At 45.8% G+C, this 23,566-nt stretch overlaps 1 protein-coding gene across 1 annotated transcript in view; it reads right to left on the reverse strand.

Moving 5' to 3' along the window:
• Positions 1–12,153: 12,153 nt before the first annotated feature.
• QTRT1 (queuine tRNA-ribosyltransferase catalytic subunit 1) overlaps positions 12,154–23,566 on the reverse strand; it is a 66,698-nt gene continuing 55,285 nt past the window's right edge. Inside the window, exons 9-10 of the mRNA XM_040346447.1 lie at positions 15,333–15,417; positions 12,154–12,578 (exon numbers count right to left, since the gene is read on the reverse strand). Of these exons, the coding sequence (XP_040202381.1) occupies positions 12,426–12,578; positions 15,333–15,417 (238 nt within the window). The 3' untranslated portion in view covers positions 12,154–12,425. The remainder of the gene's footprint in view (positions 12,579–15,332; positions 15,418–23,566) is intronic.

The following is a 23,566-nucleotide window of genomic DNA, read 5'->3' on the forward strand; positions in this document are numbered from 1 at the left end:
AATGTACCAACACCTACTTTTTACTTGTCTCATGTTCGCATTCACATAGCATAACTTAGAAAATATTTAAAAACGGTTTCTTATCATCTTAGATGCTCGTTTCTGATAACTCCAACATTGAAAAATCCTACTTAGTTCTCTTTGTTTATGAGAGGGCTGGGGAAGTAATGTTTGCCATAATTGATCCTGTTTATACTTGGCTGGTAGATCCTATTATTTGTTAACTAGATTTGAATACTGTTCTAACATGTTAAAGATTTAGAAGCTTGCCTTCTGCATTGAACGGTATGTTAATAAGAAGAAACTCACTTGATTCCCCCATCAACACATTCAGTGCTGATGGGGGAATCCCTCCATCACTATTTTATCCTGCCGATGAGAAGCCTTCCCTGCCGGCAGAGCACAATGACTACTGTTGGCGGCTATAGCTGCCAGCAGTAATTACATGCAAAAAATCTGTTCATAGATGGATTGAATATCGGCCAGTCCCTTATGAATTGGCTGAGCTTCGATCTATCTATGGTCAGCTTTAGCCTTACTATTGGGACAGATTCACTTTGAACTTCTGAATTAATGTATTCTCTGATTGGATGAGGTGAGGAGACAGGGCAGTGACATCACGCTCTCCAACATGTCCAATTGGAGAACACTTTGCATTCATGCAGAAACTGCAAAGCATTATCTGAATGGCACCTGTGCTGAGTGGCCGACCTCCTTTGTTCAGAATGTATCAGACTGCCTGCTCAGCATAGGACATGGAAGCAAGTGGAGATCCTACTTCAGTGGTTTCCAGCTTCCAGGGCCATCAGCCAGGTATGATATACTGTATATATAGCTACTATGGTCCAAGATGAACCAATGTAACTATATATAACAGGGGTCTTCAAACTTTCTAAACAAAGGGTCAGTTTACTGTCCTTGAGACTTTAGGGGGGCCAGACTGTGGCTATTGGGAGTAGAAAAGGTCCCGACGTCAGTGGGAAAAACATAATGCCCTATTGTTTGTTTCAGTGGGCGTAATGATGCACCATTGGGATAAATTGTGCCCCTATCGTAGCTGGCATTAGGAGGAATTGTGCCCCATTGTTGGTATCAGTAAATATTAGTAGTGCCCCAAGGGCCAGATAAAAACAAGCAAATGGCCACATCAAGCCCCCGTTTTGCAGTTTGGAGACCACTGATATATAGATTGCCGATGCCTGGAATTATTATTTAAAGTGGTCGTAAACCCTGTACAACCACTTTTCCCTACAGGTAAGTCTAGAATAAGGCTTATCTGTAGGTACTGGAAATATCTCCTAAACCGTTCACCATATACGCCGGCGCCAATATCATCGGCGCCTGCGCACTGAAGAAAGGGCACGATCCGTGCTGTTTCTAAAGTGCTTGTGCCGTGACTACGCGCATGACGTCACACGACTCCGGCCAATAGCAGAGCCGGAGTCCACGGCCCCAGAAGGAAGAGGGGTTGAAGATGGATGTAATTACACAGCGGGGACACCAGTGACATTGCAGGCTTCTTCTGCAGGTAAGTGGCACATGATGGGCTGGTATGCGATGCATAGTAGCCCATTATGCTTTCACTTTCCAGGGAACAAAGAGGAAGTAAAACCCATCAGGGTTTACGTCCTCTTTAATAGCCATTTAGAGAACAGTGATGTGCAGTGACCCATAGCAACACATTTAATCACTGACCTAACTTCAGTAAACTGAACCCTGTCTGGTTGCTACAAGTCATTTTCACTTGAGCATCATCATTGCTTTTGGCTTTACTGCATGGAGTGTAAGGTAAAGCATTCATGGGCTTATGTAATAATACTGCAAAGGGTGTGATGTGCAGTAACCTATAGTAACCAATCAGAAATCAGACTGTCTTGTATTCTTGCTTTGGGATCCAAAAGGAAGAATGGGGCACCACCAAGGCTAAGAGGTTCGCCCTCCTGCCTTGCAGCACTAGGGACCTGGGTTAAGTTTCACATCAGGGCACTATCTGCATGTCACTTGTATGTTCAGTTTTTTTTTTTGCCTCTGTGTACTTCTGTTTCCTCCCACAATTCAAAGACACACTGATGGGTTAACTGGCTTCCACCCAACTGGCCTTACTGCATGCATGTCATAGGGATATTAGATTGTAAGCTCCTTCGACTTCAGGAACTAAAGCAGTTGGGTTCAATGTTCTACATACTAGCTCAGTTGAACAAGCTTCAAGGCTGTGTAAATTACTTAAAAATGCATGCAAACCCCAAAAACAGTATATTTAAGATCTAGAAGCAAAAGAAAAAATTGCTAGCACTGTGAACTGCATAAAGAATGAATGAATGAATGACTTTACTATCTATTATAACATGCAAGTGACATTTTCGGAGAGGCGCTCAGGTCCCCTTAACAGGGCATCTAGACCTAAGCTGCTTGCTGTGGGTTATCTCACACATTATCCCCGCCACCGCCAGATTAAATAAGCATTAACTCTCCGTTACCTGTCATCTTGCTGCCAATCCCCCATCAGCAGGTCACGGAACCTATAGCGTGGTGGCAGAGGCTGCACGTCCTTCTCCAGCTCCATGGTGTCACCTGCTCGTTCTTACTTTTCCTCTAGGAACTTCAGCTTGCCAAATCCTCTTCTGAAATCCCCTTCCCTCAGCTGAGCTTGTCCATTCATTTAAAGGAGTGATTCAAGGTAGTCTACACCTATCACTGCTTCTCCACTCCTATATTCCGGTAGCAGTTCACCTGCAGGGCGATCGTAGCCAATCCTGTGTTGAGAGATGCAGTGGGGGGGGGGGGGAGTTGGGTAACAATACCCTACCTAGCAGACTGCATGGGAATTGAGCTTTTGGCAAGGCAGGAAGGATAGGGAATCGTTAAGTCCAGGTTGGAAGAGACCTTCAACAAGCCTGCTAGGTGAGAAACCCCTCCAAGGTGAATTGGACCCCAAAGGATGGAAATCTCATAGCTGTCAAACTTGTTACAAAGGTCTTCAGCACTTCGCATCAAAGTGGTTAATCCATTGAGAATCGTATCTGTAGGGGTACAGCTCCATTCTTCAACATGCAGGATAATAAGAGATGGATAGACTGGGAGGAACAGGTGGATGCATGGGGTGGCTATCAAGATCTGGAGCACAGCAGGTATAGGGAGGCAATTATTTCTCACCCCTTGCCCTGACAACACAGCTATACTTCTAGATCTATATCATGTACAGCTCGCTTCTGTAAATTCTCAATCACTGGACGGGAGGTGGAGCTGAAAGCTAAATGCTTTTTATTCACAGACTGTTGAGTGGAAAGACTCGGCGAAGAAGCGAGGGAGGGGAGGGGGGGGGACAAGAGAGCAACAGTGAGGGGAAGGAGTGATGGAGACCAACGGGCGGGGGGGGGGGGGGGAAGGGAACCAAAGAGAAGGGGGTGATAGCTGGAGAAAAGTGTGAAAGTGCAGCAATAAATTCTTATTCTGAGAGAGTATGAGAAGAGACATGTTTATGTCGATGGGAGAAAGTGAGAATCTGGCAAAATTAGTATTCCGAGAGGAGAGAGGAAGCTTGGAGGGTCAGGGAGATGGGAAAAACTGCTTTGCGTAATGGCTGAGGAATCGGAATATCTCATAATGAGAAGAAAGGGAAAAAAGAGAGACAGGGGGGTCTGACTGTGACTTACTGCATAGGAGACAAAAAGGAGCTGCAGGAGAAACATTGGAAAGAAGACCGAGCAAATGAGGGAAGAGGAAAAAAGAAGAGAAGGAAAATGAGGAGTGAAAGAAAGTGGAGAGAAGAGCGAGCAGGAAGAAAGAGGGAAGAAGAAGAGAAGGGGGAGAAGGTAAAGAGTGAGACGAGAGGGGTGAGAAAAAGAGAGAGATAGGACAGAGGAAGAAAAGACAGGAAGAAAAGAGAGGAATGAAGAAAGAGGGGATGAGAGAGAGGAAGAGAAGGAAGAAGAGAGAGGACAGAGGAAGAGAAGGAGGAAAAGAGAGAGAGGACAGAGGAAGAGAAGAGAGGAATGAAAAAAGAGAGGACGAGAGAGAGAGGACAGAGGAAGAGGAGGGGAATGAAAAAAGAGAGGACGAGAGAGAGAGAACAGAGGAAGAAAAGGAAGAACAGAGAGAGAAAGAGAGGGCGAGATAGAGGAAGAGAAGAGAGGAATGAAGAAAGAGGACAGAGGAAGAGAAGGAAGAAGAGAGAGAGAACAAAGGAAGAGAAGGAAGAAAAAAAAGAGAGGGAGAGAGAGGACAGAGGAAGAGAAGAGGGGAAAGAGAGTAAGAGGGAGAGAGGACAGAGGAAGAGAAGGAAGTAAGAGAGAGGACAGAGCAAGAGAAGAAGAGAGAGAGTGGACAGGGGAACAGAGAGAGAGAGAGAAGTCATAGGAAAAGAGAGAGGACAGAGGAAGAGATGGGAGGAAGAGAGAGAGAGAGAGAGGGAAAGAGGAAGAGAACGAAGACAGAAGAACAGAAGGGATGAAGCGAGAAAGAGAGAGAGGAGAGGAAGAGAAGGGAGAAGAGAGAGAGGACAGAGGAAGAGACAGAATTAGAAAGAGAGAGAAGACAGAGAAAGAGAAGGGAGGGTGAAACAGCGAAGAAGAAGAGAAAGGGGAGAAGGAAAAAGAGTGAGAGGAGAGGTACAAGAGGAAGAGAATGAGTAGAGATAAAGAGAGATTAGAAGAGAAAGGAAACGAGAGCGGTAGGAAAGAGGAAATGAGAAAGGGAAAAAGGTAAGAGAAAGAGAGGAAGGAAACAGCATTAAACAGAGAGGAAGAGGAGGAGGAATAAGAGAAAGAGAATGAAAAACTGAGAGTTAAAGAAAGAGGGAATGGTTTGAGGGAAACTAAAAAGAAAGAATGGGGGAGAAAAGAGGGAGATGGAGAGAGTAACTGTAAAAAATATAAGTGTTAGATATAAGAAAAGAGAAATAGAGGACAAGGGAAGAGAGAGGGAGGACAGAAGAAGAGAGAGAGGACAGAGGAAAAGAAGAGAGGAATGAAGAAAGAGAGGACGAGAGAGAGAGGACAAAGGAAGAGAAGGAAGAAGAGAGAGAGAGAAAAAGAAAGAGGGAGAAAGAGGAAGAGAGGAATGAAGACATAAAGGATGAGAGAGAGAGGACAAAGGAAGAGAAGGAAGAACAGAGAGAGGACAGAGGAAGAGAAGGAAGAACAGAGAGAGGACAGAGGAAGAGATGGAAGAAGAAAGAGGGAGAGAGAGGACAGAGGACGAAAAGAGAGGAATATAGAAAGAGAAAGAGGGAGTAGGACAGAGGAAAAGAAAGAAGGAAGAGAGAGGGCAGAGCAAGAGAAGAGAGAGGGTGGACATGGGAACAGAGGGAGAGAAGTCATTGGAAAAAAAGAGGACAGAGGAAAAAATGGGAGAAGAGAGAGAGAGACGACAGAAGAAGAGATGGGAGGAAGAGAGAGAGAGGGAAAGGGAAAAGGAAAGAGAAAGAAGACAGAAGAATAGAAGGGATGAAGTGAGAAAGGGAGGACAGAACGAGAGAGAGAGAACAGAGGAAGACAAGGGAGAAGAGAAAGAGAGGGGACAGAGGAAGAGAGAGATAGAAGACAGAGAAAGAGAAGGGAGAGTGAAAGAGCGAAGAAGAAGAGAAAGGGGAGAAGGAAAAAAAGTGAGAGGAGAGGAGAGGTACAAGAGGAAGAGAATGAGTAGAGAGAAAAAGAGGTTAGAAGAGAAAGGAAACAAGAGCGGTAGGAAAGAGAAAGGGAATAAGGTAAGAGAAAGAGAGGAAGGAAAAACAGCATTAAACAGAGAGGAAGAGGAGGAGGAATGAGAGGAAAATAATGAAAAACAGAGAGCTAAAGAAAGAGGGAAGGGTTTGAGGGAAACCAAAAAGAAAGAGTGAGGAAGAAAAGAGGGGGAAGGAGAGAGTAACAAAGAGAGAGGAAGAAAATACAGCATTAGAAAGTAAGGGTAGTGAGAAAAAGAAAATATATTTTTTAAAGATATTTAAAAAAACAAAAGTGTTAGATGTAAGAGAAATAGAGGACAAGGGAAGAGAGAGAGGAAGGACAGAAGAAAAGAGAGAAGACAGAGGAGGAGGAGTGAGGAAAAGAGAGAGGACAGAGTGACATAAGAAAGCCCGAAGACTTTCACACTGAAGCGGTGTGCTAGCAGGACCGCTCCAAAAGTCGTGCTAGCCGCATCTTTGGAGCGGTATAGAAGCGGGGTGTTTACCGCTCCTTCCCATAGCGGCCGAATATCGCAGTAAATACGACGGTATAGCGGCACTAAAAATCGCGCCGCTATACCGCCACCGCACCTCCGCTGCCCCGTGTGAAAGGGGCCTTAGAGAGGATGGGGAAAGAGAAGGAGGAAGGGAGAAAGAGAAAAGGATAGGGGAAGGGAGAGAAGGAGGGCAGAGAAAGAGAGGAAACAGAGGGAAAAAAGGGAGAAGAGAGAGGGGACAGAGGAAGAGAAGGTAGAAGAGAGAAATATTGAAGACAGAGCAAGAGAGAGAAAGAGAGGGGACAGTGGAAGAGAAGGACGAAGAAAGAAAAAGATACGGAAGAGAGAGATGACACAGGGAGAGAGAAGAGAGAGAGAGAGCAAAAAAAAAAATAAGTGTAAGAGAAAGAGGACAGAGGAAGAGAGGGAGAGGGAGGACAGAGGAATAGAAGGGGTAAGAGAGGGAGAGCAAAGAAGAAGAGAAAGAAGACAGAGTAACAGAAGGGAGAAAGTGATAAAGAGAGGACAGAGCAAGAGAAGAGGGTAACAAAGTAAGAGAGAGGATAGAGAAAAAGAAGGGAGAGAGGGAAAATGATAGAGGAAGGGTAGGGTGAACAGAGAGAGGGAGGACAGAGGAAGAGAAGGAAGAAGAGAGAGAGAGACGGGGAAGAGAGGAAGAGAGAACGAGAAGACAGAGCAGAAGAGAGAAATAGAAAAAGAGAGATGACAGAAGAAGAGAAGGGAGGAAGAGGGGGGGCAGTGGAATAGTGGAGAGAGGGCAGAGGAAAAGAAGGAAAAGAGGGCAGAGGAAGAGAAGGGTGAAAGAGCGCAGAAAGAGAACACAGAGGAAGGGAGAAAGAGGAGTGAGTAAGAAAAAGGAGGATAAAAGAGAGAAAGAAAAGACAGAGTAAGAGAAGTGAGAAATAGAAAGACAGGACAGAAGAAGAGAGGGGAGGAAGAGAGAGAGGGGACAAAAAAAGTGAAGCGAAGATAACAGAGGAATTGAAGAGAGAGAGAGATAGGACAGACCAAGAGAAAAGAGGAAAATAGAGAGAGAGGACAGAGGAAGAGAAGGGTGGAAGAGAGAGAAAGAGAGGAAAGAGCAAGATTAGAGAGAAACAGAAAGTGAGAGAGAACAGAAGAAGAGAAGGGAGGAAGAGAGAGAGAGGACAGAAGAAAATGGAGGAAGAGAGAGAGGACAGAAGAAAAGGGAGGAGGGGAGAGAGGAAAGAGGAAGAGAAGGGAGGAGAGAAAGAAAGGACAGAGGACGAGAAGAGAAAAAAGACAGATGAAGGGAAGGGAGGAAGAGAGAGAGAGAGAGAGAGAGAGAGAGAGAGGACAAGGACAGAGCATGAGAAGAGAGGAATAGAAAGAGAGGTTGGACAGAAGAAGAGAAGGGAAGAAGAGAGAGGAAGAGAAGAGAAAAAAAAAAAAAAAAGAGGACAGAGGAAGAAAAGTGGTGGAGTAGGAGGAGGTGAGGGAAGAAGACAGAATTAGATAGACAGGACAAGTGAAGGCAGGAAAAGAGAGAGAACAGAGGAAGAGAAGGGAGATAGAGAGAGAGGGGGCAAAGGAAGAGAAGACAGAAGAATGGATAAAGAGAGAGGTGACAGAGGAGGAGGAGAGAGAGGACAGAGTAAGAGAAGAGAGCAACAGAGGGAGAGAGTACAGAAGAAGAGAATGCAGGAATGAGAGAGAACAGAGGAAGAGACAGAAGAAAGAACAAGTTAGAAAGAGAGAGAGAGGCACATAGAAAACCAGCACAGATCAAGAAAATGGAGGAAGAAAAACAAGAGAAAAGAGCAAGAGAATAGAGGGGAAAAAGAAACCAGAGACAGTATAAAGAATAAAGATGGAGAAAGAGAGAGATAAGACTAGGCAGGGAAAGAGTTATTAGAGAGACACAACAGAAAGAGGAAGGTAATAGAAGGAAATGAAATGACAGGAAAGAAAGAAACAGACAGGATGGAACTGGTTAATGAGAAACAAAAGGAAACTGGGAACTAGGCTGAGTGAATGAGGATGAAGAAGAGGAAAATAAAGCGGATGGAGAGGGAGAGAGTGAATGAAAAGCGGAGGTAAGAGGGAAGAGATGTTAGAGAGAAAAAAGAGGAATAGAAGAGAATTGATGGGGATAAAAGGGAAAGGAAATAGAGAGATATAGACATTCTATAGGGGGTGATTGGGTACATGGATGGGTACATGGATGGGTGCATGGACTTGGACACGGACGTGAAATATGTCAGAATATGACACCCAACAAGTTGCAGTTGTTTTCTTCCAGCTGATAAACATGGACAGCGCCAGAGGAAACAAATCTGCATTTACCAAGCAGCAGAGCAACAGGTAGCAGCAGCAAGATAAACAGAGATTTTCATTGCAAATTAACTGTGCTGTAAAGATACATCAAGCATGACAATTTTCTGCCTGGCTGTATTAATTCCTCAGATAGGCACAGCAGTAAAATATATCTCTACAAATAATAATTATGATAAAAAAAAATTTACACCATTTCTGCAGCACACAGCTTGTCAATGCAGAATGTTCTCATGGTGCTCTGGCGCCCCCTTTCTATAAATTTGCAGAATGGCACCCTTTAGAAGGAAAGTGCGGCAAAGCAATGGTCCTTGGATCTCGCTGGAGATATAAATAACGAGCCCAGGAAGGAGGTTTCTGCCTCAAGTTTTAAAATTAGCCAGCTCAGTGTTAAAAATGACTATTCTGTTCCCAGAAAAGCTCAGACAACCTGTGGTTCTGCAGCTCCTGCCTCCACCTTGGTCTGCAATGCTGTGTCACCATTAGCGGAAATGTGCTTTATTTCTGTATATTACAGGAAAACTCCAATTCAGATATAAATATAGAAGATAAAAAGATATTTACCTGTGTCTGCTTTATCGCTTTGGACGTGACGTCTGCACGATAAGCTTTACAAACAGCTAGGAAGAACTACTTCCTGGGATCTGTGGAACTCAAGACGAAACTTTGGGTAAATACAAAGGGTCAGGCCTAATTACTATCCTGTCGTCAAAAATGCTTAGGAAAGGATCTTTACACAAGAGAACACAAATCAGAAACCCTTCTCCTAGAAGTTATGGCCAAGAGAAAAAACATCTTTAAAGTAACTAATTTCAAAGAAGTGGCTCAAAAGTGGCTCTGGTAAGGGCATTCAACACCAAAGACAAGTCCCAGAGGGGAACCTGCTTAACGATTCTAGGTGTACGTCTAGCCCTAGCTGAGAGGAATCATCCTAATCAACGGCTCCTCCGCTAGTCTTTATTCCATGAACAGAGACAGAACAGCAACTTGAACCCCAAGAGTTCTGACAGCAACCCCTTTTCCACCCCCTTCTGTAAAAAATCCAGAACACAGGGGATATAAAACACTCCAGCACTTTTTTGCCAGGCTACAAAGGTCTTCCAAACTTTACCATAAATCTTCCTTGTGACAAATTTTTGGCTGTCTAGAATAGTCTCAATAAGCCTAACAATAAGCCTCCAAGCCGTCAAACTTGGATGGAGCACTGGTCCCTGGTGGAGAAGGTCCCTTCTCTCTGGCAGAGGCCAGGGGGACTCTATTGAAAGCGTTCTCAGTGTGGAGAACCAACTCCTCCTGGGCCACCACGGAGCAATCAGAATTACCTCTGCTCAGGGGTGGACTGACCATTGGGACTCCCGGGCAATGCCCGAGGGCCGCATGCCTCTAGGGGGCCCCATCAGGGTTGCCAGGCTCAATAAAACCAGGGACAGTATGTAAAAATCTTTTTTTTTTACATCTGTCCATGATATGTCCGAAACTGGCATGCTTTTGATGTTAAAATTCTGAGATTTTAGCTGCCCCGCCTCTGCACTGCCTCCTGGCGTGGTGGCTAGGGTTGCCACCTCATCCCTTTAAAACAGAACACATATTAATTACACAGGTTCTGTGGCTAATTAAGATGGTAATTAGACTCATTTGGTGCCTTACCTGCATTAAATTAGCCTCAGAACCTGTGTAATTCATATGTGTTCTGTTTTAAAGGGATGAGGTGGCAACCCTAGTGGTGGCCATCTGTAAGCCTGGGGGCCCCATAATCTTCTATTGCCCGGGGGCCCCATGAGTTGTCCGTCCACCCCTGCCTCTGCTTTTTCCTGCACAAGTTTCTGGACCACCAGAGGTAATAGTGGAAACAGAGGAAAGGCATAGGCTAGGAAACAGTTCCACTGGAGAGAGAGTGCATCTGTCCCTAGGGACTCTGTTTCTCTCTCCAGGGAAAAGAAAGCTGGAAGCTTCCTGTTGTGGGTGGAAGCAAACAGATCCACTTTCGGCATCCCCCACCTTACAACCAACTCCCAGAAAGGGTTTCTGGTTCAGCTCCTAACTGCTGAAGCCGATAGACACTCTGCTCAGTTAATCTGCTAGTACATTCGTCGCCCCACTGAAGGGGACCACCCCGATTGAGGAAACCTTGTCCTCCGCCCAGGAAAGAATCTCCTGACTTAAAGACACCCTCAGCGGCTGTCTCTGGTCCTCCCTGCAAGAACTCCACAAATTCATGCGAGCTCCCTCGCATTGTGTGGAGTCCTTGCGGGCGCGCTCCTGTGATACAGCGAGTGGCCATAGCCGCTCGCTGTATCACTCGGCCCCGCCCCTTGTCGCATCATTGTATGTGATTGACAGCAGCGCCAGCCAATGGCTGCGCTGCTTTCAATCCATCCGCTCTAGCCAATCAACGGCCAGGCTGAGCGGCGAAGAGGATGTCGGGGCCGAACGTGGGACTTTCGAGGGGTCAGGTAAGTATAACGGGGGGGGCGGTATAGTCGGAAGTTTTTTCACCTTAATGCATAGAATGCATTAAGGTAAAAAAAACTTTTACCTTTACAACCCCTTTAATATTAGCAGACTGAGCGAGTACCCCCCTGTTTGTTGAGCTAAGCCACTGTCGTGGCATTGTCCGAAAAAATCAACACGTCCCTCGCACAAACCCTTGTTTTCAAAGCTACTAAAGCCTTTCCTACCGCTTATAGCTCCCTAAAGTTTGAAGATTGCACTGCCTACTCTGGCCGTCAGGCTCCCCAAAAAAGCACGGCTCTGGGAGGGAACCAGAGCAGATTTCTGAAGATTGACTTTCCAATCCAATCTTTGAAAGGTCTGCAGAACTACTAGTAGATCCTGACCAAGGTTCTCTTTATCCCAGGCATAGATCAAAAAGATGTCCAAGTACGGGATGATTAAAATCTTTTGTAAATGAAAAAAGGCCGCGACTTCGGCCATGACCTTAGTAAAGATTCTCTGGGCTGCAGAAAGACCAAAAAAAGGGTCCTGAACTGCCAACGACATGGGCCGTTTTCCGTGAGGATCGTAAACCTCAAAAATCTCTGATGATCCTGGCATATTGGAACATGAAGGTAAGCATCCTGAAGATCCAGGGTCACCATGAATACCTCTGGCAACAACAGATTTCTGAGTGAGTTAATAAGTCACAATCTGCCCACCCAAAAAAAAGCACATTAAACCTTTCCTATAACGAAACCCCACTAAAAATTATTAGCTAGTTTTTTAGGAGGACCTGATCGCACAGTCTATTCATCCCAATGGACCGACGGGTGTACGCCTGCCTACCTCTGGTCTGATCTGGTCCCCTAAACAAAACTAAGGGAAAACGGAAGGGACCTGTCCCCTTCCGTCTAGAGCTAGGCGGACCAAATATGAGGGCAGTCGGGTGTAAACAGACAGCGGAGTCCATTTACTCCCAGCCACCCAGAGAGCAAAGCTGGCTTTGTCCGTGTCTGCTCTGCAGAAACTGAGCGGACATGGACTTGTTATCCACCGGCTATGCTCTTCTCAGCAGGTTAGCAGACAGATCCCCTGCAGATCATAACAGAGTCCGTCTGGTGTGAAAGGTGACAGTGAAGATACAGCCCTTTAATTTCTTAACAGACTAACTTAATAATTATATTATTCCCTCCTCAAAATAGTTACAACATGAAAGATTCCACAGAGAAGCACCAAATAAAATGACAGTTTTATTTTTTTATTTTTTAATAAAAAACATAACAAAAAGGGGGGGGGGGGGATCAGAAATATTTGGAGAGAAAATCATTAAAACATCATAAAGCATACAGTATATACACTTAAACAGGTTTGGCTTTTGGTCCCCCACACAGTCATATTTAAAGCACCATCCCATCATAATGGCACCGCAGGGGTGGATCCTATACAGTAACCTGCGTGTCGAAGAAGATGGCCAGTCCAGTAGAGGGAATGATGTAGTGTCATCAATGATGGAGTTACTTAAAGGTGATATTGACAGTCTCTAAAGCATCAACAGCCCACTGTGGGTATTTGTCCTTCGTTGCATACATGACCTTCATGAAATCTTGTATAAACTGGGGGAAATGCCCCTGCAGAATGCTCTCCCGTACCGAACGCATCAGATTCAACTGTTAAAGATAGAAAAAAAGGAAACAATCAGTTATTATTAAATAGAGGGATCAAGATCCACATCTTCTACCCCCTCTGATCTGAGTTATTCCCTGGTGGAAGAGACAGAGTCCATGTCACATAGCTCCTCCTGGGTGGCGTCACCCTGTGGTGGGAGGGACAGAGTCCATGTCACATAGCTCCTCCTAGGTGGCGTCACCTTATATTGGGAGGGACAGCCTCCATGTCACACAGCTCCTCCTGGGTGGAGTCACCTTGTATTGGGAGGGACAGCCTCCATGTCACACAGCTCCTCCTGGGGGGAGTCACCTTGTACTGGGAGGGACAGCCTCCATATTACACAGCTCCTCCTGGGTGGAGTCACCTTGTATTGGGAGGGCCAGCCTCCATGTCACACAGCTCCTCCTGGGCGGAGTCACCTTGTATTGGGAGGGACAGCCTCCATGTCATATAGCTACTCCTATGTGTCACCCTGTGGTGGGAGGGAACAACTCCATGTCATATAGCTCCTCCTATGTGTCACCCTGTAGTAGGAGGGACAGACTCCATGTTACATAGCTCCTCCTGTTTGTCATCTGTGGTGGGAAGGATAGACTTTATGTCAAATCTCTCCTCCCGTCTGTGTCACCCTGTGGTGGGAAGGACGAACTTCATGTCACATAGATCCCCCTGTTGGTGTCACTCTGTGGTAAGAAGGAACAGACTCCTTTCTGCTATCCCAGGCTCTTTTAAAGAGATTTCCACTCACTTGTCACAGTGACAACCATTTCACTACACAGGAAATTAGATAAAATGTGCAACAGGGACACAGAGAAAAAAAAAATCTGACAGGGATTCTGATATTTCCCCAACTGAAGCAAATTATTGTAATTTCTGTTCGTGTTGTAGCTGGAGATTTACCCAAACTTGTTTCTTCCCATCTAGGGAAACCGTTGTCACTGTGACAGGAAGTGAGGGGGGGATCTCTCTAACAGAGAACCAGATGGCAGTAAAAACCTGTCAGGTTTATCTTTTATCAATGGAAACTAGGGTTGTCCCGATACCACTTTTTTGAGACAGAGTACAAGTAACGATACTTTTTTTCAAGTACTCGCCGATACCGAATACCGATACTTTTTTTAATGTCATGTGACAGTGGTGTTTTTTTTACAATTTTTTTTTTTACAGTGATTTATTTTTTAGAGGGGGTGGGGGTAGTGGATTATCAGTGTGTGTGTTTTTTTTTATTATTAACATTACATTTTTTAAGCTATTTATTGCAATTTTTTTTCTTTTTTTTTTTTTTTTTTATCAGCCCTGTTGGGGGGGCTTTGGTGAGATATCAGGGGTCTTGACAGACCTCTGACATCTCCACTTTAAGACAGAGAAAGGGACTAAGGACACAGATTCCACAGTCCCTTTCTCAGCAGCTTCAGCTGACATGAATAGAGAGAAGTTTTTCTCCATTCATAAACTGAAGCATCGTAAACACAGGTTACGATGCTCAGTTATGTGAATGGACAGAGTCAGTGATCACTGACTGTCCATTCTGAAAAGGTAGGAGCCAGAATTAGCAGCTCCTACCTCCGCTCTCCCCCCTGACAGATTGAGGGGGGAGAGCGGCACGGAGGGGGGGGAGAAGACAGCAGGGGGGAGAGCGGCACGGAGGGGGACAAGAACGAACGGGGGGAGAGCAGCACGGAGGGGGACAAGAACGAACGGGGGGGAGAGCGGCACGGAGGGGGACAAGAACGAACGGGGAGGAGAGCGGCACGGAGGGGGACAAGAACGAACGCGGGGAGAGCGGCACGGAGGGGGACAAGAACGAACGCGGGGAGAGCGGCACGGAGGGGGACAAGAACGAACGCGGGGAGAGCGGCACGGAGGGGGACAAGAACGAATGCGGGGAGAGCGGCACCGAGGGGGACAAGAACGAACGCGGGGAGAGCGGCACCGAGGGGGACAAGAACGAACGCGGGGAGAGCGGCACGGAGGGGGACAAGAACGAACGGGGGGAGAGCGGCAATGAGAGGGAGAAGACAGCACGGGGGAAGCAGCAATGAGAGGGAGAAGACAGCACGGGGGGAGCGGCAATGAGAGGGAGAAGACAGCACGGGGAGCGGCAATGAGAGGGAGAAGACAGCATGGGGGGAGCGGCAATGAGAGGGAGAAGACAGCACGGGGGAGCAGCAATGAGAGGGAGAAGTATCGGGTGAAGCATCGGAGCATTTCAGCCGAGTACAAGTACTCGGGAAATGCTCGGTACCGATACTAGTATCGGTATCGGGACATCCCTAATGGAAACAAGAACGAACGGGGGGGAGAGCGGCAATGAGAGGGAGAAGACAGCACGGGGGGAGCGGCAATGAGAGGGAGAAGACAGCACGGGGGGAGCGGCAATGAGAGGGAGAAGACAGCATGGGGGGAGCGGCAATGAGAGGGAGAAGACAGCACGGGGGAGCAGCAATGAGAGGGAGAAGTATCGGGTGAAGCATCGGAGCATTTCAGCCGAGAACAAGTACTCGGGAAATGCTCGGTATCGATACAGATACCGATACTAGTATCGGTATCGGGACATCCCTAATGGAAACCTCCATATTTCTATCACTGCGGGTTTCTTTTAAAATAAATAGCTAGGTTGTTAGGTCTCATCTGTAATCGATCATTGCTAAATAGCTGATTTCCATCTGACCAACATTGCTGTCTTTAGTGCTGTGCCTCCTTTCTACAGACTTTTACCGTCAGAAAAAGGTCGAGGAATGGCAGCCGCTTACCTGATAAGCAATGTTATGGACCGTAATGTGATGCATGCCTGCCGTGTCACTTTTGAACAAAGCGTGGATGTAGGCACGGGTGTACCTAGACAACAAAAACAAAAAATTAATAAAAAAATACCTTAATACAATTACTCGGGCCCTAAAAGCATTCCTAACTACTGAACTAGACAAAAGACATTCTTGAATCCATATAGTTCTAGATGCTTTCCTGTGTAAAAGCTCTACTCCATTAAAATGTGAGACTCCATTAAAACAATGTGCATCTAAAATCTCAAATCAAAGCAGAACTAAACTAACCTCCACGCCAGCACTGTGGTGCTCTGGAGCTCCCTCACTGGCTGATGCTATCTTCGGACAGTATTCTAACGTGTTCCAATCTTTAGTCATTCTGAATTGTCAAAACTGTATACTGAGCTGCACACGCGCAGCTCAGTGTACAGTGCTGACAGGCAAGAAATTTTAATGTAGAAAATATACAGTGAGGGAAAAAAGTATTTGATCCCCTGCTGATTTTGTACGTTTGGCCGCTGACAAAGAAATGATTAGTTTATAATTTTAATTATAGGTTTATTTTAAACAGTGAGAGACAGAAGAAGCACAAAAATATCCTGAGAAAAAAAAAACACATTTCCAAAAAGTTATAAATTGATTTGCATTTTAATGAGTGAAATACCGTATATACTCGAGTATAAGCCGACCCGAATATAAGCCGAGGCACCTAATTTTACCACAAAAAAATGGAAAAAAACATATTGACTCAAGTATAAACATAGGGGGGCAGATCCACATAGAATTAGATCCGCGCAGCGTATCAGAGATACGCTACGCCGCCGTACCTTACCTGGCGTAATTTTGAATCCTCAAATATTTTGCGCCGTAAGTTACGGCGGCGTAGTGCATCTCTGGTGGCGGAATTCAAATCGGCGATTAGGGGGCGTGTTTCATTTAAATGAAGCGCGTCCCCACGTCGAATGAACTGCGCATGCTCCGTTTCTAAATTTCCCGCCGTGCATTGCGCTAAATGACGTCGCTAGGATGTAATTTTTTTAACTTAGACGTGAGTTACGTCCATCCCGATTCACGGACGACTTACGCAAAAAAAATCAAATTTCAACGCGGGAACGACGGCCATACTTAACATGGCAATTCTAAGTATACGCCGCAAAATACCAGCTTTAACTATACGCCGGAAAAAGCCGACTAGAGATGACGTAAGAGAATGCGACGGCCGCGCGTACGTTCGTGGATCGACGGAAATAGCTAATTTGCATACCCGACGCGGAAAACGACGAGAACTCCACCCAGCGGACGCCAAAGTATTGCATCTAAGATCCGAAGGCGTACGAAGCCGTACACCTGTCGGATCGAACACAGATGCCGTCGTATCTTGGTTTGAGGATTCAAACTAAAGATACAACGCGGGTAATTTGAAAGTACGCCGGCGTATCAGTAGATATGCCGGCGTACTCGCTCTGAGGATCTGGCCCAGGGTGTCCATCTGCGTGCCTCGCTGTGCCCATGCCTAGACTGACGTTTAACATGGGAGTCTATGGAAGGGGTGCCCGGCTTTGAAAAATCGGTGCTCCCTGGCCGTAGGTCCCCCGGACAACAAACTTTGCACACTTGTAGAGGAAGAGTGGGGCTACATGTCCAGGGGACCTATGGCTGGCCAGTAACGGGTCGCCAAAGTCCGGGAGATCAGGCGCAAAAAGGTGACTCGAGTATAAGCCTAGGGGGCATTTTCAGCACAAAAAATGTGCTGAAAAACTCGGCTTATACTTGAGTATAAAAGGTAAGTATTTGTAAATTGTAAGACATGACTTGGTACTTGGTGGCAAAACCCTTGTTGGCAATCACAGAGGTCAGACGTTTCTTGTAGTTGGCCACCAGGTTTGCACATCTCAGGAGGGATTTTGTCCCACTCCTCTCTGCAGATCCTCTCCAAGTCATTAAGGTTTCGAGGCCGACGTTTGGCAACTCGAACCTTCAGCTCCCTCTACATATTTTCTATGGGATTAGGGTCTGAAAACTGGCTAGGCCACTCCAAGACCTTCATGTGCTTCTTCTTGAGCCACTCACTTGTTGCCTTGGGCGTCTGTTTCAGGTCATTGTCATGCTGGAAGACCCATTCATGGCCCATTTTCAATACCCTGGCTGAGGGAAGGAGATTCTCACCCAAGATTTGATGGTACATGGCTCCGCCCATTGTCCCTTTGATGCGGTGAAGCTGTCCTGTCCCCTTAGCAGAAAAACACCCCCAAAGCACAATGTTTCCACCTCCATATATGACGGTGGGTATGGTGTGTGAATAATCGCACCGTTGTCACCCTCTCACCAAGCTGCTTGGCGATGGTCTTGTAGCCCATTCCAGCCTTGTGTAGGTCTACAATCCTTGTTGTTTTAACTTTGGATAGTAAAACATTTTTTTTTCTGCCAGTAAATACCTTATGCAGCCCACTTCCTGATTCTTGTCTGGTCATTATCCTAGACCAGTGATGGCAAACCTTGGCACCCCCAGATGTTTTGGAACTACATTTCCCATGATGCTCCACTACACTGCAGAGTACATGCGCATCATGGAAAATGTAGTTCCAAAACATCTGGGGTGCCAAAGATCACCATCACAGGCCTAGGCTTATGACATCATGAACAGCTCTCTCTCTCTCATGTGAGCATTTGTCAGGAAGTGAGGGGGATAAGTCATAAGAGTGCAAATGAGAGCTGCAGAGCTGGAGGTGTACCTCAGTGTAAATCCAGGAAGTCAACAGGCAGCAGCTTCAGTTGCCCACAGTTAAAATGGATGCAGCAAGTAGAGGGAGATTTCTGCAGCATATTTGGCAAGTACAGAATCATACGGTAGGGAAGTACGTGACGTCACCCGCTGCCATCTATCGGACCATGCTGTGCGTTTTTGATTGCATTTGATTCCTAGCACTGGATATAGTGCTTTTTATGTAAGTGTATTTTCACTATTAAATGTTATATTGGTTATTGCGGAGAAACACTATGTTTTGTTTTTCTTACATCGGATTCCATGGCTGCTATCCATGTTGATATTATTCGAGATCTGCCATCCATGCTGATATTACCTGAGATGTATTCCTTTCCTGCTTGGATTATGCTGTTACATGCCTGGGATTGACCCTTATGGGAAAGCGATTTTTTATTATCAGTGAGGTGAGCGGCCATTGTTACTATTGGTGGAGGTCTCCTGCTAACCCACGCTATATCACCTGCATGCCCCATATTGTCAGTCACTTATAAGAGAATCACCTGGATGATCTTTATTTGGACTTTTCCTCTAGCGCTGCACTATCTACTTTACATTGACTCTTAAGGAATTTATAAATTGAATCCTAGTGCATAGCTGCTGATTGTGTTTTACCTGTATATTGCGCCGATTTTTTTACTATTTTCACAGAATCATAGTATATATAAAAAAAATATGCAAAGTGGTTGGAGGGAAGCTTCAGAATGAAAAATATGTTTTTAATACAAATTATGTGAGCAGACTGCAGTTCCTCTTTAAGTGTCAACTGTGGGGGGGGGAATGCTGTTCCACTCTGGCAGAACGGTGGTCTGCCTCGTTTACATAGGGAGACCACCATTCTGGCTCTCTGAACGGTCGCTGAGTTCCCAATCACAGCGGAAGCGGGTTGCCGCGCGCCCCAGTTCCGGAAGTAGCGAACAACATACAGGTACGTAGTATATGTGCGGAGGGGGGGGGCAGTTCAGGAGCAGCGAATCTTCGCACACTGGCATGGAGCTGGAACAGAAGTGCGCATTCTGTAGAGGGTTGTAAACAAGCAGGTAAGGCTATTTTATTACAAAAGAAAGATTGCATGTCACTTCTGTAATAAAGAGCTTGCCTGTTGGCAATTATTTATTGCTTGCTCCAGAGGGAATGGATCTTCATAGCAGAGGTCCTCCTTCCCGCTTATTCATCGTGTTGCTCTTCAATGAAATCCTAATTTAACAACATCTTTCCCGAGGACTGATGACCAAAACTGAACTGCGTGTCCAAGGTGAGCCTGACCCAGTGTTTTGTAAAGGAGAAGAATTATTGATTTATCCCTCTACAATAACCATTAGCACCTACTTTCTTTGCAAAGCCAAAGCCTGATCTATTTACAGGTCATGCCAATTGCAGAAAATGTGTTTGTGTATATATGTATCTATCTAATAATAATAAAATTATATATCTAATAATAAAATTATGGATCTAATAATAATAAAAAATATAATAAATATATATATATATATATATATATATATATATATATATATATATATATATATATATATATATATATATATATATATATATATATATATATATATCTCTATATATATCTATCTATTTTTTTATTAGTATATATATATATATATATATTATCTATATTTATTATATTTTTTTAATATTTTTATATATACACTGTATTTTCTGGCGTATAAGACTACACTTAAAACACTTAAAAAAAACTGGCCAAAAAGCAGGGGTCGTCTTATACGCAGGGTCAGTTTTGGCTACATACAGTATATACCGCTTAGCCAATCCCGGTGAGCGATGTATTCAAATGAATACAGAGCTTGCTCAGATTGGAGTAACAACCTCTGCCAATCCGAGCAGGCTACATATAGTAGCCTGCACGGATTGGCTTTGAGAGTCAGAGAGGCGTGGGCTGATGATGTTACAGCCTCTGCCAATCCAAGTAGGCTTTGTATTCATTAATAGAACACATCGCTCGCCATGATTGGCTCCAGCTCCAGCAAGAATGAAGAAGAATATGGCTCCAGAAGGAAGAAATATGAAGCATAGGAAGGGGGCCGTCTTATACGGCGAGTACAGGCAAAAAATCATAAAAATCTGTAAAATTAGGGGGTCGCCTTATACGCCGGCAAATACGGTATAATATATATATATATATATATATATATATATATATATATATATATATATATATATATTGTGAGGGATTAGCTCGTGGGGATCACCTTTTCTGAAATCACAGTCTGTAAGCAGGCACTTTCTTTTAAGTCTGGCGGATGCCAGATTTTATTTATACACGGTTTGCAGATTAAAATAAACAAAACAATAAATTAAATCCTTGCCGTCCGGCGCTAAACTAAACAAACAGGATCTCCTCTCTATACAGTGTGGGGCTAGTCCCTGACACCCACAAAACATGTAGTAAAGCAAACCTTTTAGTCCAGCACTCAGCGCTCCCCTCACTCAGGTCCCTTCCTGAGTTTCAAGCCAGAGCCCTGTTGTGCTCTCTTCCTGGTCATTTAAAGTCCAGCTGATTGTGGACTCCAGTGGACCCAAACATCCGGACCGGAATCCTAGCCAGGCACAGAGGCTGTAAAACCCGGAATGGATTCCGGTTCAGTCTCTCATGATAGAACGTATGCGAGGTGAAATGTACCTATGATCGTGTATCGCACCTCGCATAGCGTCACATATCCTCCCCCTCTGCTCAAGCCCCTGCGGCTGAGCACTTGACCCAACCATACAGTGCACACGGGAGAGGGCATCTGCATTATTTTGGAGCTTCCCTGGCCTGTGCTCCACCGCAAATTTAAAAGGCTGTAGAGCCAGGAACCACCTTGTCACACGAGCATTTTTCTCCCTGTTATCACACATCCACTTCAGGGGAGCATGGTCTGTGACCAGCTTAAATGACCTCCCCAGTAGGTAATACCTCAGGGAGTCTAAGGCCCACTTAATGGCAAGACACTCCTTTTCTACGATGGCATAATTTTTCTCGTGCTTGTTCAGCTTCCTGCTCAGGTATACCACTGGGTGCTCCTCACCATCCCTGATCTGTGACAGTACGGCCCCTAGTCCCACCTCAGAGGCATCCGTCTGTATAACAAACTCCTGGCTAAAATCCGGGGTTACTAGTACGGGTACCATACAAAGAGCCTGTTTTAACTTCTGAAATGCCCCCTCGGCTTCGGGGTTCCATTTGACCATGACCGACCCCTTACCCTTCGTTAGATCGGTCAAAGGGGCGGCAATGGTAGCAAAATTGGGTATAAAACGCCTGTAATACCCCGTAATGCCCAGGAAGGCCCTCACTTGTTTTTTATTGACTGGTTGGGGCCATTTTTGAATTGCCTCAATCTTATTGGTCTGCGGCTTGACCATCCCCCGGCCAATAACGTACCCAAGGTATTTGGCCTCCTCCAGGCCTATGGCACATTTCTTTGGATTGGCCGTGAGCCGTGCTTCCCTAAGGGAATCTACGACCGCTTGTACACGGAGCAGGTGCGATTCCCAATCTGGGCTGTGGATGACCACATCGTCCAAGTTTGCCGCTGCATACGAGCGATGTGGTCTCAAAATTTTGTCCATCATTCGCTGGAATGATGCAGGGGCTCCGTGCAGACCAAACGGCATCCGCTTATACTGAAACGAGCCCTCAGGAGTGGAAAAGGCAGTCTTCTCCTTGGCCGATTCAGTAAGCGGTATCTGCCAATAACCTTTCGTTAGGTCTAGGGTCGTTATGTAGCGAGCCTTTCCCAACCTGTCCACAAGTTCGTCGACCCGGGGCATCGGGTAGGCGTCAAATTTGGACACACTGTTAAGTTTTCTAAAATCATTACAAAACCTAATACTGCCATCAGGTTTTGGGACCAGCACTATGGGACTTGACCACTCACTGTGAGACTCCTCGATCACATCCAACTCTAACATATTTTTTATTTCTTCCGCAACTGCCTCTCGCCGGGCCTCTGGAATTCTATATGGTTTTACATTTACCCGAACCCCTGGTTCCGTCACTATGTCATGTTGGATCGTGTTGGTCAGTCCGGGTAAGGGGGAGAAAAAGTCTCTATTTTTCTGCACGAATGCCCTAACGTCACTTTGCTGTGCTACGGACAGGGAATCCGTGATGGGAACGTCAGGTATCACGGGTATCCGGTCTGTTGGAGGCAGGGACGTGGCCAGTAAAGTCTCTCGGTCCTTCCAGGGCTTTAAGAGATTTACATGGTAAATTTGGTGTGGTTTCCTTTTCCCTGGCTGGTAGACTTTGTAGTTTACCTCCCCCACCCTTTGGACAACCTCAAAGGGACCCTGCCACTTGGCTAAAAACTTACTTTCTACCGTAGGAACCAGTACCAACACTCTGTCCCCCGGGTTGAAAGTACGGACCTTGGCACCCCGGTTATAGATCCTCCTTTGGGCCTCCTGGGCTCGCTCCATATGTTCCCGTACTAGGGGCAGAACGGCTGCGATTCGGTCCTGCATCAAGGAGACATGCTCTATGATGCTCCTATATGGGCTGACCTCTCCTTCCCACGTTTCTTTAGCAATATCTAGCAGGCCCCTGGGATGCCTACCATACAAGAGCTCAAAGGGGGAATAGCCTGTGGAGGCCTGTGGAACCTCTCGTATGGCAAACATGAGATATGGTAGCAAAAAATCCCAGTCTCTCCCATCCTTGTCGACCACCTTTTTCAACATACTCTTCAATGTTTTATTAAACCTTTCGACCAGACCATCTGTCTGGGGGTGGTAGACAGAAGTACGGAGATGGGAGATTTTGTACAATCTACACAATTCCTTGGTAACCCTTGACATAAAAGGGGTGCCTTGATCGGTCAAGATCTCTTTTGGGATCCCCACTCGACTAAACACCTGGACTAATTCCTTGGCAATAACCTTGGCGGAGGTGTTACGCAAGGGTATGGCCTCAGGATAGCGAGTCGCATAGTCCAGGATCACCAGAATATGCTGGTGACCTCGGGCAGATTTCACGACCGGCCCCACCAGGTCCATGCCAATCCTTTCAAAGGGGACCTCAATTATTGGTAGAGGAACAAGGGGGCTGCGAAAATGGGGCGATGGTGCTGACATTTGGCACTCGGGGCACGATTCGCAGTACTCCTTGACCTCTGCATGCAAACCGGGCCAGAAGAATCTTTGGGTGATTCTCTCCCTGGTTTTTTCGACCCCGAGATGTCCCCCCATTACGTGACCATGAGCCAGGTCTAGCACCATCCTGCGAAAGGGTTTGGGAACCAGTAGCTGTTCTACCTCTTCCTCTCCATGTTTTATCACTCGATATAACAAATTGTTTTTAATTGCCATGTAGGGAAAGGACACCACCCAATTAGGATCCACCGGTTCCCCATCCAACACCTTAACATTTTCCCTGGCATTCATGAGGGTGGGCTCTCGCAGCTGCTCGGTACAGAAATCCTCCCTCCTGACCTCCAAGTCG

This window comes from Rana temporaria, chromosome 3 (assembly GCF_905171775.1).
Source record: "Rana temporaria chromosome 3, aRanTem1.1, whole genome shotgun sequence".
Classification (NCBI taxonomy): Eukaryota; Metazoa; Chordata; class Amphibia; order Anura; family Ranidae; genus Rana; species Rana temporaria.